Here is a 13,900-nt window from a genome sequence, read left to right on the forward strand (position 1 = left end):
AAGCTTTACAAGTTTGACTCTGTCGTGTGCATCCTGGCAGGTGCAGCTCAGCCCAAAGGGAGTCTCAAATGTAAAAGAGCATAGTCTGAACAGGCGCAAAAACATAAAATTAAGAGAAAAATTCACTCCTTAGTTGCACCTCTCAAGGGATAATGAAGGGGATTAGATTTATAATCCCCGGCAACACTGGTATCTCCTGTCACCCCAAATACCTCACACCGCACAGTTCTAGAACAAAACAGCCTCTCCTTTGCCAAAATCCCCAGGAAACTCCCCCATCACCTCCAGCCCCAGCATCTCCACGGCCTCTCTCCTCAGTGTCTCTGCCCTGCACCTCCTTCGACAGTCCCTTCCCTGTGCCCCCAGCGTCCTGGGCCTGCCATTCTCTGCCCAGGATCAGACTCTGCTTCGCCGAGAGCAAGCAGAGGGGAAGCAGGCTAGCAGTCCAAGATTCCCTTCATTAGTCTCGGGGAGAAAAGAAGTCTAGAGACACTGCACTAAAACGCTTTAGCCAGTGACACATATTATTCCACTTAACCGTCACGACAACCCTATGAAGGCAAGTGGTCTTATTACTCCCGTTTCACAGATGCAGAAACTACAGCTGGGTGAGACTGTGTCATCTGCCCACGGTCACCAATTAGTAGTGGAGTCAGGGACTAAAACCCAAGCCTAAACCTTCAGCAACTCAGCTCTAAACCAACCCATATGTACCCTTCCTCCTTCATCCTGCTGGGAAAGCCAACGGACATTTCAGTCTCTACCTGAATCATCTTTGAAACACACTCAGACACTGCTTCCTTCCTGTCTGGCACTGCCTGAAGACGCTCCCCGAAGTGGTCCTTGTGTCCTCGGATCTGTCCCCTACTCATGTCTAAATAACCCTAGGCTCTACGCCTCATCTGAATTCCGCGGCCTGGCTTTCAGGCCCTCCAGCAGCTGAGCGCGTCCTGACCACTCTGATAGGAAGGCCCCTCTGCCCAGCCTCCTATATCCATCCAGCAAACCTCTTCTCTGCTCTCGTGACTCTGCACATCTAACGCCCAAATGACGGGAAGCACCTCTCGACACCCTTCCCTCCATCTGCTCCCCACGTCCCTGTGGCATCGTGCGAACTTCCGTTCCAGCACTCACCACGACGTCCGAGGCACAGGCACCCCGGTGACTGAACCACACGAGGCAGTGGCTTGTTCTCACTGATGCTGTGTCTCCACAGCCATCATCTGCGCACCTGGCACAGAACCTGGCATACGTGAGAGGCAATGATTAAGTGTTTGTTGAAGTCACTCTCAGGGAACAGGGTACAATCGTATATAAATACATATTTCATGCTGAGGATAAACCAAAACGCTCAGTCGATTATAAAAAAAAGAAATTTTAAAAACTCGAATTCTGCCTGTAACGTTAAAGGAATGAAAACTGTCTATCCAGTCATTAAATCCTTACGATGTACAACCTGACATAAAATCAGAATGACCTATGTGTGTCCTTGGAACACACCCTACCGTCCATCTCAGGGAGCTGGAGCCCCTGCCCCTGCCTGCCTGCCCACCCTCCTCCAGAAACGCAGTTCAGCTGCAAGGCTCTGCTCACCCTTCCCGCCTTTATGAAGGCCTCCGTAACATCCTAGCCACCCCGGCTAGCCCAGCTTCTGTGAAATCTAGGAGTACGTGTACTGAAGTGGTACATTTATTTATACCTGCCTTTCCCCATCAAGAGACTTCAGAAGGCTCCTGTACACTGAGAACCCAGAATGAACTGCGTAGGAAGGAGGGCAGCTAGCAAAGCTTCTGATGCTGTAGTTGAGCACTGCACTGTGACCTTTCATTTTACCCATTCTGCTAGACTCGGAGCTCTTTGAAGGAAGAGACCATCCTTTAGGCTCTTTTTATTTCTCACGATGCCTAGCGCAGGGCTGGACACCAGGTTTATACTGGATATATGTTTTGACTGATCTCGAGTCCCCAGGTTTTACCTTTTTCAGCCCAACTCCATTCGGTATCTGCAGAAGGAAGTCTAACGTCTCATCGTCCGTGAAATACCCAGGAGTAGGCTGGCTGCAAGTGAGAACAACGTGAGTGATCGGAAGTGAAGGAGAAAAAGAGAACCTCACTCCTTCCCGCCCCCTCCCCTTGCACGAGCCCCAGATAGCGAGCAGTCATTCTGGGTGATTTTGAAAGGTGGGCAAGCGGAACAAGAAGCAGACGCGAGGAGCACACTGCCAACCTGCGCAGGCCTTGGAGGCTCAGGGTCCAGGAAGGTGTGAGGTTTTGCCCCTGCAGCAGGACAAGGCCTCGGTTGGTCGTGATCAGGAGGTCGCTGCTGTTGGAACCCGGCACCTTCACCGTCTGGAGGAGCTCCACCCCGTCGCTGAGTTAAACAAGACCCCGACGGTTAGTCTCAGGCTTGGATGAGATGCCTGCCCTGCTTACTTGGGCTTTTCCTCTGGGCGTACATGTTTGTATAGACCCTTGCGTTTGTCTTCCACCAGGGTCTCGTCAGGCAGGGCGCTCTGCCATTCCAGTTGAGTCTCCTTTTCTTGGTTTCTTTAGAAACCAAGGAGCCCTAGAAAATTCAGGCAAGTTCAGAAGGAACTGACAGGAGAAGCGCATCTCACACTGGATGCTCTGGGAAAGATAACAGAGCTGAGGACAGTGGCAGGGAAGGAGCCGGAGGTCGGGACAGGATGCTTGAAACTGTCATTAAGCTCGGACAGCTGCTCACGCTGTACGCTGCATCCAATTACTTCTCCCTCTGTACAACCGGGACCACTCTATGTAACATCTGTCAAATGCACAGACACAATGGGATACTGCCTGAGAAAATGCTAGAAAATGATTTGAAGCTTCTGGGAGGAAAAGAACGAAGACAATTATTACCCAGGCCTGGGGTGAAATGAGTAAGATCCACGGTAGATAACCAGCAACATGCTTTTAGTTAAGAAATAAACAAGAAAAAAAAATAAGATTTCATGGATGCTGCCCTTGCTTCTGCCAAAGTGATTCTTCAACTAAGAGAAAAATACGGGCGAAGAGTAAGGCCGATCCTTCAGCACAGTTTTACAAGCAGTTGTGTTACATAAATCTATCTCCCTGCCTGCGGTTCCCCAGTCTCACCCTGCCCTGCTCTGACTGCCACGCCAAACGAATATCCTTCTTCGCCGCCCAGGTGCGAAGTGATCACACGCCATGGTCACCCACACGTAGACGCCAACGCTTCATGTCACCAAGAGAAGAGCCCTTGGAACTCCCCTTAACCAGGTCAGAAGGTGGTACATGAAGGCCAGCACTGTTTCCCCCGCAAACGTTTGCCCACGTGTTCACCAGCCCAACCAGACGATGACTCGGTTTCCCTGTGACGGGGCCAGACGGCTGCCCACCTGTAAATGTCGATGAGCTCAGACAGGTTGATGGATCTCCGCCTCTCCCAGTCGGGCTCGTCTATCTGCAGGGAAGGTGGTAAGCTGTCTCGATTCTGGGCCTGAACAAAAATGTCCCGCAGGGCGACAGCCTGGATATTTCCTAGCGGCACAGAAGAACCAACACGGAGAAGGTGAACTTTACGGCATTTTCCCAGGGTGAGGATGGGAGTGAGAGACCCAGAGCCTGGGCAGGGGGATGGGTCCAACACAGCCCGCCCGGCCCAGCAGGGAACGAGTGGGGAAGTGCTTAAGTGGACGCTGGGCAGAGCTTCTCATTGGAGAAGAGTGAATGCCGCGCGGCAGGGGGCCCGGGCAGAGGAGGTGACGGAGGGCTGGTGTCAGTGACTCCAGGCTTGCTGACTCCAGGCTTTCTCTACGTCACATCAGGAGGGCCTCACCATACACCCATGGGGACAGTAGCAAAAATGAGCCTTGCTTCTTACCAAAGCCAAACAGGATGTAGGCAGCCCCATTGGTGGTGATGTAAACCTGAGGGCCGATCAGGTTCCCCACTCCGACGATGTTGTACTTCACGGGTCGGCCCACGGGACTCCCTGTCCGGCCAGACACCAGCAGGAAGCACAGATCTGGCTGACGAAGTGAAAGACGGGGGTTGAATCCATAGACGCCTAATCGTTTCCGAATCAACTCGTTTCTCTAGATAGGCACTGCTTGCTCATTAGCGAAGAGGTCAGAAACACCTCCCAAAGTTGGAAAACCCAAAGCCAAGCCCACTTCGTTCTATTTCCCTGGAAGTTAGAAAGTGGGGCAAGTGCCCCGTTCCCTTGTTAGACGGTAGCTCGGGGAAGTTCTCCAAAGCACAGTTGTTGCCTCGGTCTCCTGAGGCAAAGAACTCTAGCCTAGAGCTAAACAGAGTACAGCCGACCCCGGGTCTCTGCCCCCATACCCAGAAATCCCCAGTAACATTTGGTCCCAGGAGAATCAGCGCAGGCAGTGTGCTCCCATCATGACATACACATCTGGCCTGGCCACCATCAACCTCACTACCAAGCAGAGATCCGCAAACCTTTTCTGTGACGTGTCAGACAGTAAATATGTGACGTTTTGCCAGCCAGACGGTCTCCGTAGCAGCTACTCCACTCTGCCACTCTAGCGTGACAGCAGCCACAGATAATACACGAATGAGCAGGGTGACTGCGTCCCAATAAAACTTTATGAAAACAAACTGCAGGCCACAGTTTGCCAACCCCTGCGCTAGAGGATTTTCTTTTGGGAATAGAGTCACTGGTTGGGAAGTGTAAAGACTACATCGGTATCTTGACTTCAGTAAAGCTTTTGACAGAGTTTATCATCATGAATTCTTATGGACAAGATAAAGAAATGTGGTTCTCAGTGTACCCCGAGAAAGGGCCAATGTCAACCCAGAGGGAGGTTTCAGTGGAATGTCACAGCACCCAGCTATTATCTCATTCCTGTTAATCATTCTTATCAAAGACCTGAATGAACAGAATTCAAGTTGATCACAAAGCTGAGAGCGATAGGTAATAGGCTGTTTGACAGACTCAAAATTCCAAAAAGTCTTAGACTGGAAGATGGATCAAAATCTGGAAGAAAAGATTGGGCCATTAATTAAGACGTGGGTATGTTACGGTAACAAGACTTATTGTGGTGATCATTTTGAAATGTACAGAAATATCAAATCAGTACGTTGTTCACCAGGAACTAACACAGGGCTGTAGGTCAGTTATACTTCAAAAACAAATAAACTCATAGAAAAAGAGATCAGATTTGTGGTTACTAGAGGGAAGGATGGTAGGAGGGAGGATTGGATGAAGGCTGTCAAAAGGTAGAAACTTCCACTTATAAGATAAGTAAGTACTAGGGATATAATGCACAACATGAGAAACATAATTAACACTGCTGTACGTTATGTAGAAAAGTTAAGAGAGTCAATCCTAAGAGTTCTCATCACAAGGAAAAAATTTTTTCTATTTCTTTAATTTTGTATCAGCACGAGATGATGGATGTTCACTAAACTTCCTGTGGTCACCATTTCATGATGTACGTAAGTCAGATCATTGTGCTGTACACCTTAAACTTATACGGTGCTGTATGCCAACTATAGCTCAGTAACACTGGAAGGAAAAAAATGAAAGAAGTAGGGAAAAAAGACGTGGGTATTTTAACGGGTTATAAACAAAAACTGATTCTTAGAAAGGCTATCACAGCCTTTGGCTGCATTTATAGATAAACAGAGTCTATATCAAAAGAAGCAACAATTTCCTTATGTTGATATAACTGGTTCTATTACAAATAGAATACTGTTTTCGTTTATGGGTACCATATTATAAAAGAGATACGGACAAGGTGTAGTGAAAAAAGAAAGAAATCAAGAAAGAGAGGGTTCTGGATCATTTTGCGTGAGGCACAGTGTGAGAAATCGGGACTGTTTAGCCTTGAGAATGGCAGGCTGTAGAGGGACCAGGCTTCCAGCAAAAGGGCGTTCATGTAGAAAGAGGATTGGATTCAGAGTATTCTATGGAGCTGAAGCGGCACCATGAATGGAAGCTATGAGAAAGCAGATTTCTCACCAGTAAGAATTTTCTAGAGTGGGCCAGGAACAAAATGGACTGTCTCACAAATTAGCACTATTGCCATCAGCCTGAGGACTCAGAGGGAATGGGTGCCAATGTATCTGGAACAGTGTATCAGCGACTGTAGCACAGTGTGAGAGGGTTAACTTCATGGCCTCTAAGGTCCCTTCCCACTGACATGCTAGCCCAGATCTGTTCTCTAACCCCAACCATGTCCAGGTGTCCCAAGCCCGCCTCACTCCAGCCCCAGATCTAAGAATGCCGCCCCTCTATATCATAGACCTAATACGTCTCATTCCTCCTTCCACATCTGCAGCTCAAACACGTTCCTCAGGTTCTTTTTTGCTGGTATAGAGGTCAGAAAAGTCAGTATGAAGATGAAGCTACTACTCTGAACCCACCACTTCTCCAAGATTTTTCTAGTCTTGCCTATCACTTTCCAGGCAGAATGGAGACTAGTCCATACCCCTCCCTCCACCGCCATATCCCCTCCCTCTACCACCAAAAAAGGCACAGAGTAGAAGCAGGTGAGAAGCCATTCCTGTAACAGAGCCCCCTTGCTAGGGAGGGTCCCTCAGTCAGACCTGAACTGTCATCCCATCCACCACCGCTGGCTAGAAGACAGATGTGATGTCAAGGCCAAGATTTTTAAACTTGTTCGGGACACACAAACCTGTTCACTGTCTTGCTATGCTTCTGCTAACAACCATAATTCCTTTAAAAAGAAACTGCCCTATTTGTAGTGAGGTGGATGGACCTAGAGTCTGTCATACAGAGTGAAGTAATTCAGAAAGAGAAAAACAAATACCGTATGCTAACACATATATATGGAATTTAAGAAAAAAAGGTTCTGAAGAACATAGGGGCAGGACAGGAATAAAGACACAGATGTAGAGAATGGACTTGAGGACACGGGGAGGGGGAAGGGTAAGCTGGGATGAAGTGAGAGAGTGGCATGGACATATATACACTACCAGATGTAAAACAGACAGCTAATGGGAAGCAGCCGCATAGCACAGGGAAATCAGCTCGGTGCTTTGTGACCACCTAGAGGGGTGGGATAGGGAGGGTGGGAGGGAGACGCAAGAGGGAGGAGATGTGGGGATATATGTATATGTATAGCTGATTCATTTTGTTATAAAGCAGAAACTAACACACCATTGTAAAGCAATTATACTCCAATAAAGATTAAAAAAAAATAACCTATATGGGAAAAGAATCTGAAAAAGAATGGATATAATATATATGTATAACTGAATCACTCTGCTGTACACCTGAAACTAACACAACATTGGAAACAAACTATACTCCAATATAAAATAAAAATTAAATTAAAAAAAAAAGAAACTCCCCATACTTTCCACTTTGGGACCTTCTGAGAATCACTCCCTGATGGATGTAATCATTAAAATGTTCCCTACTCCCAGGTCTCTTTATTCACAGTCACTGGAATGAAAAAAGATTATGTGAAGAATTCCTGACATTTTGGTTCAGTCTACTTTGAGACCAGCTGAAGAAAAACAAACAGAAAGGACCCCTAAAAGCGACTAGCCTTCGGAATTGTCCCTCACCGTCTATCTTCTTTTCTCTCACCTCACAAATGTAAAGTCTCGTCTGAGGCACTAGAGCAGGGCTCCTGAAACTTGTGACTGGTGGAACTCTCTGAGTTAGTTTATGGTGCTCTTGACAGAAAACCGTACAGTCCTGATAGGTTTAATTCCATTCTAAAGAATTTTACTTGCAGATTCTGTAACTCCACTCCGCATATACATTATAAAAATCACAACCAGGTCTAGTAAAATTAAAATAAGCCACCAAATGAGGCACAACGATCGGGAGCCACATTTTCCCACAAATATTCCAGGTTGATTGTCGTCCACGAGCCTTTCCTGGCAGACTCACCCTAGACAGTCTGAGAAAAAGTCTAAGAGAAAGTTTGACAGAAGCTCTGAGAAAAGCTTCAGGAATAAAAACTTAAAATTGAGATAATTCTGTCCATTAATACATTCTTTCCTGTGATTTACGGGGAAAAAAAAAAAAACAAAACTACTATTATTTTATCTGTGCAGAGAATAACTCGTTCCAGGTCACTGGAGTCCCAGCAAAGCATAACTGAGAAGCATAATTTAGGGACCGCTGTACCAGAACCACAATCTGCAGGTACAGGTTAAACAACTCTTTCTTTGGGTGCTGTTGTCGCTACTTGTCTGACTTACAATTTTTTTCTCTCTATATCTTATGAGCTTTCTATCCGTCTGTCTCATTGTTTTATAGTTGCAATAAAAGTTAAATATATATAGTGAGACCAACAATGTGTGCGCTGGGTGGAAACAGGCACCACTCTGGGCATTTCATATATGTTAGTTCTAATTTTCATAACCATCCTGCAAGTAGGATAACATGCCCGCTTTACATACGAAATAACCAGGGCTGGGATGGGCTCTGTGGTTTGCCCAAGGCCACAGGGCAGTAGAGCAGGAAGTCAAACATAGACCTATCTGGCTCCCAAGCTCTGCCACACCGGCCAACGGAACCTGGAAAATGGGTTCATAATGGTAATTTACTCACTTAATCTCACAAAGAGAATTTATTTAAACCTGAGCCCTTGTAATGAGAAGGTTTCAAGCAGCGTTTCTAATAACGATACTAGGAAATGACCAAAGTTGACACTTTCCCTGTAAGAAACAAGGACCACCTAACACGGAGCATACCTGCAATTCCCCAATGACCAGAACTGCGAGATCTCTGATGCCATCTTCATCCAGGTCTGGCAGTACCACGCCTGGGGCAGCCAGAGTACCGTTGGGTAAGTAGTGTGGGTCTAAAGTCCAAATGGCTTTCCCTGGGGGAAGATAAGTACACTCATCACAGTTAGGGATTTCTGCCTCTGCCCAAGGCAGATGCAATGCTCCCAGGCCAGAAAAGAGACTCAACAGGCTGAACGACAGACAGCAACTCATACACACTTTTTCCTTTCATTTTTATCTTACTGGGGAGAAATGGAGCAGGGAGTATGAACTGAAATCCTCAAGTATCTGGCTAACAAGCCCATGTAATAACTTCACACCTGGATTTTTTAGGTAACGTGGACATGCTGAAGACTCTTTAAGAAAGAAGAGCCCACTTGTCTGGGATGGAGGAATTGACCTGTTAGAGATGATTCCAACTCCTAAGGAACCATCCAGGGGCAGCCAAACAGAAGCCCAACTCGCTCCTTCTACCACGTGTTCATAGAAGTAGAGAAATCATAAAAGGGTTTCAAGATGAATTCAGTGCTGGCGTTAACTCACACGGAAATTCTTTTCACTCAGAGGAACCCCACTCCCAAACCCCAACCTTTACAACCAGGAAGGAGGCTATTTAACTCAGCTTCCCTCAGGTCGAAGGTTAACGGGCACACTGGAAGTATAAGGCTCTGTCATCACATTATATGTGATTCTCTCCCATTCCTTTTGTCACATATGTCTGAATGCGATAAAAGAGGCCAAATCAACATGCCTCCACACACCTTAGCTTCTTCACTGGCATATTTTTCAGTGGTTAATGCCCAAGTTCACATATGAACCCTTGTATGTCAGATACTGAAAACAAAGAGAAAAAGCTCCATGGTCTTCTATACAAAGAACAGAGAAGGGAGATTACTTAGAAACTGAAAGCCTAGGGATACGTTCTGTTTGGATAACTGAGTTTAGCCCCATCCCATCACCAAGCAGGTTGAACCATGGATCTATTACTCACTCTGCTCAAACCCTTTCTCCTTATTTCCCTTAATATCTACCTTGCAGAGCAGGAAATCAGACCTCCCACCATGGGAGAGTGGAGTCCCTTCCCTACCAGACTGTTCTAACCTGAGACTAGGCCTCCCAGGAACAGGGATCTCTTGTGGTCAGTGATCTTTTTTTTTTTTTTTTAATTTATTTAATTTATTTATTTTTAGCTGTGCTGGATCTTCGTTGCTGCGCACGGGCTTTTCTCTAGCTGCAGCGAGCGGGGCTACTCTTCGTTGCAGTGCGCGGGCTTCTCATTGCGGTGGCTTCTCTTGTTGCGGAACACGGGCTCCAGGCATGCAGGCTTCAGTAGTTGTGGCACGCGGACTCAGTAGCTGTGGCACACGGACTCAGTAGTTGTGGCTCGCGGGCTCTAGAGCACAGGCTCACTAGTTGTGGCGCACGGGCTTAGCTGCTCCGCGGCACGTGGGATCGTCCCGGACCAGGCAAGAACCCGTGTCCCCTACAGTCGCAGGCGGATTCTCAACCACTGTGCCACCAGAGAAGCCCCGCAGTCAGTGATGTTTACCTGATGTCGCGTTGAATGCACTGAGCATCTTGTGTGTCCCCGTCACAAGGCAGACGGTTTCGGCCACTCTCCCTGGCATTAGATCCAGACAGGTAATATCTCGGGCCTCCTCGGGGAGGGGACTAGACCAGAGCGTACTGCCATTCATCCCCGAAAGGCACACGAGGACAGCAGGTGGCCTTGAGACACCTAAAAGCACAAAAGAGATAAGAAAGGGCAGGAGGCAGAGGACATAAGAGGGAGAGATGAGCGGGGGGCTAGAAAACCAAAAGGAAATAGAGGTAAGGCAGCAGCTCAGACCTGGGCGCTCAGCTCCCTCCTGTATTTCTGGCAACAAGGTCTGCAAACAGAGTACCTGTCACATCTGTTCAACACATCTCTCATGTAAGACGACATCCTCCAGGCAACCCGTGTGCACCTCTGCTCTCCCAACACACTTGTCGACGTGTCTGTCACCTTAGCCCCCACTAAACAGGGATCTCCTTAAGGCTAAAGCCTGTCACGTTCATTTCTGCATCCTCAGTGCTTTGCAAAGCGCCAAGCATATCTAGCAGCCAAGTGCTTCCTGAATAAAAGGAGCAACATCAAGAATATGGAAAAGGAGGGGTTGCAAACAAACAAAAAAACGGGAAGCAAAGCTAGGCTCAGAAAATTGACACTGATCTAGAATATGTAGAGCAGGAAGCAGAGTACCTGAATTCTAATCATCGCTAGCAAATGCTCCCTGAGAGCAGAAAACAATCTCTTTAAAAACTAAACCTGGGGAATAAAAAAGGTAATGAAGAACCTAAGGGCAAGACAGGAATAAAGACACAGACCTACTAGAGAATGGACTTGAGGATATGGGGAGGGGGAAGGGTAAGCTGTGACACCGTGAGTGAGTGGCATGGACATATATACACTACCAAACGTAAAAAAGATAGCTAGTGGGAAGCAGCTGCATAGCACAGGGAGATCAGCTCGGTGCTTTGTGACCACCTAGAGGGGTGGGATAGGGAGGGTGGGAGGGAGGGAGACGCAAGAGGGAGGGGATATGGGAACACGTGTATATGTATAACTGATTCACTTTGCAGAAACTAACACACCATTGTAAAGCAATTATACTCCAATAAAGATGTTAAATAAATAAATAAAATAAACCTGGGGACTTCCCTGGCGGTCCAGAGGTTAAGACTCCATACTTCCAATGCAGCGGGCATGGGTTCGATCCCTAGTCAGGGAATTAAGATCCCACAAGCCGAGCGGCACAGCCAAAAAGTGAAACAAACAAACAAAAAACCCTGAAGGTTATACTTAGCAAAGATCAGGAGGGCCTCCTGGTCTAGAGTTCCAGTGAACCAGCTGATCTGGCCCCAGTCAAGAAAGAATACTTGGGCAACTTAATACCTAGCTGGCAAAGGATTCGGGCAGCTCGCCTCTTTAACAAACAATCCTTTATGTCACTCAATTAACCTATCAGAATAATAACTTTCTCTCATGCCAGTTTCACATCCACTTTCAGGATAGGGATACGGCCCACCTCACACACTTCCACCTTTCACTTCTAGCGACAGCTAATAAGGATAAGGACATGTTAGAGCTTCATTGTACCTATTCCTCAGAACTGCTAATTAAACATACAACCTAAAAACAAGTGACAAACTGGTTTGCCCTTTCAGACCTTGTTGCCAGAAGCAGCGGTTTACATGACAAATCTCAGCGATGTATGTTACCCCCCGGACTTCCCAGGGATGCTCTGATTAATAGACTGTGCTGTCCTCCCTCCTTCATGACCCTATCGACTCCACATCAATTGCGTGACTCGTCTTTTTCCCGGTGGTGATGGGTCATCCCTTTCCCTTCACACCACGACTCCATGAGGCAGAGACCACACTCCTCTTGTTTAGCTCAAAAGAACCAGTGCAGCTCTACGTAAGGTGCACAGCAGGTTGTTGGATGAATGAACAAATGAACAAACAAATAAGAAACACGATCCTCCTCATGTTCAGTGGCACAGATCTTTGAACCCACTGGCTGGGGCTATGGGCACAGCAATTTGACATAAGGGTCAAGGGCAGGAACGCCAGAGTCTACCGGCTATACCGCTTGGATCCCAGCTCTACCACTACCAGCTGTGAGACTGATCAAGTTCCTTCACCTCACTATCCCTTAGTTTCCCCAACTGCAAAAGGGGATAATAATATTAGTCCACATTATAGGTACACCGAGGGATAAATTCGTTCATAATATGTTATGTACTTACAACAGCGCACAGCACAAAGTACCATGTGTTAGTTAGCGTTATTATTGCTTTTATGATCTATAACCAAATCAGGCTGGTCCACATTGCGTCCCAACTCATGGCCTTGCCGTCATGAGTCCTGATATGTAGCAAACCACGTAAAATACCAAATGACTGAAAAAAATCTCTAAAAGTGGATGGGGGAAATTTTTACTTCAAAGGCTTATGAGTCATAGGCAGAAAAAAAAACATAATTAAGGTTGAATCATATAAAAGTCAATTTCTAGGCTGGAGGTTCTTCCCATAAACGAAGCTATGCCCAAATTGCTTCTGCATATTGTGCAAGCCCCAGAAAGGTATTTCTAATAACGTCAGAGAGGCATGCAGCCTAGAATCCTCTATAACATACCTAAATGTTTATTCCAAGGCCTGAATGATTAAAAAACAGTTGGTAGGCTATCCTCAGCCTCAAACCAGAGTTCCTGTATCAGTTTACAGACTTCAGTTCGAATGCACTTAAATGGAGGCTGCAGGACAAACCAAAAGCCCCCATGTACCTATAATGAAAATGCAACTTTTTTTTTTTTTTTTTTGCAGTTGACTTGTATCGGCTGGGGTCCCAAAAAAGCCCAGCTCACTCAATTAGGGTAAGTTGTGGAGGTTTAATAAAGAGACCGTTTACAAAGATGTGGTCGAGGTGTAGGGAAACCACAAGAGATAGTACAGCCCCTCAGAACTGTTGCCATGCCCAGGCCCAAAGAGACAGGGGGAGGAAGCATTTCCTGGAATTGAGAAAAAGGAAGTCCTGTAAGAGGACCACCTTGAGAGAGGCTGTGACCTCTGATCAAGGATGTAGCCAGCCTGAGGTGGCCCGGGCAGAGGGGAGCCAGGGGAATAAATACCCGCTGGTCACTCTCTTCCTCTCCTCTAGCTTCTGGCCTGTGCTCCCCATTGGCCAAATCCAGTGGCCTGGGACCTGACGTAATGCGTACGGGTCAGCCTCCCATCCCGCGGGGAGCAGGATGGAGAGCAGAGATGGAAGAGCAAACAGACGGGGTCAAAGGAAACACCCAGCCAAGAGGTATGTGTATAAAGATACGTTAGAACGTGAGCAAAAGCTTTCTGCCAGGGAGGGGAAGGTAGATAGAGTCTATGTTTATCATCATCGAAGAGGCCAGGGAGAACCGACTCAGAGAAAACTCAAGCAACCTAAGTGCTGGCGCTGTTCAGGGCAGGCGTGCGGCCAAGGAACCTCCTCCCTGGGTCTCAGGTTGGTCCCTGGACCAGGGCGCCCTCCAGCTCTCATGCTCTGTGATTCCCTGAACCAGGCGTTATGTACATGCAAGGAGCCTCCCCACGAGGCTCATCGCGTGTGCCGGATCCCCGAGGGCTTTCTCCTCACTGCAG

At 47.2% G+C, this 13,900-nt stretch overlaps 1 protein-coding gene across 2 annotated transcripts in view; it reads right to left on the bottom strand.

Annotated features, from left to right (window-relative positions):
- The window catches only part of FAM234B (family with sequence similarity 234 member B), a gene marked incomplete at its 3' end in the record, with an annotated part of 35,737 nt that overhangs the window by 7,637 nt on the left and 14,200 nt on the right, over positions 1-13,900 (bottom strand). For both annotated transcript variants that reach the window (XM_079936164.1, XM_079936163.1), the window contains exons 4-9: positions 10,273-10,461; positions 8,688-8,818; positions 3,865-4,012; positions 3,380-3,521; positions 2,227-2,370; positions 1,976-2,057 (exon numbers count right to left, since the gene is read on the bottom strand). In XM_079936164.1, coding sequence (XP_079792290.1) covers positions 1,976-2,057; positions 2,227-2,370; positions 3,380-3,521; positions 3,865-4,012; positions 8,688-8,818; positions 10,273-10,461 — 836 coding nt within the window. The remainder of the gene's footprint in view (positions 1-1,975; positions 2,058-2,226; positions 2,371-3,379; positions 3,522-3,864; positions 4,013-8,687; positions 8,819-10,272; positions 10,462-13,900) is intronic.

The sequence above is a fragment of the Stenella coeruleoalba genome, assembly GCF_951394435.1.
Source record: "Stenella coeruleoalba genome assembly, chromosome: 11".
Classification (NCBI taxonomy): domain Eukaryota; kingdom Metazoa; phylum Chordata; class Mammalia; order Artiodactyla; family Delphinidae; genus Stenella; species Stenella coeruleoalba.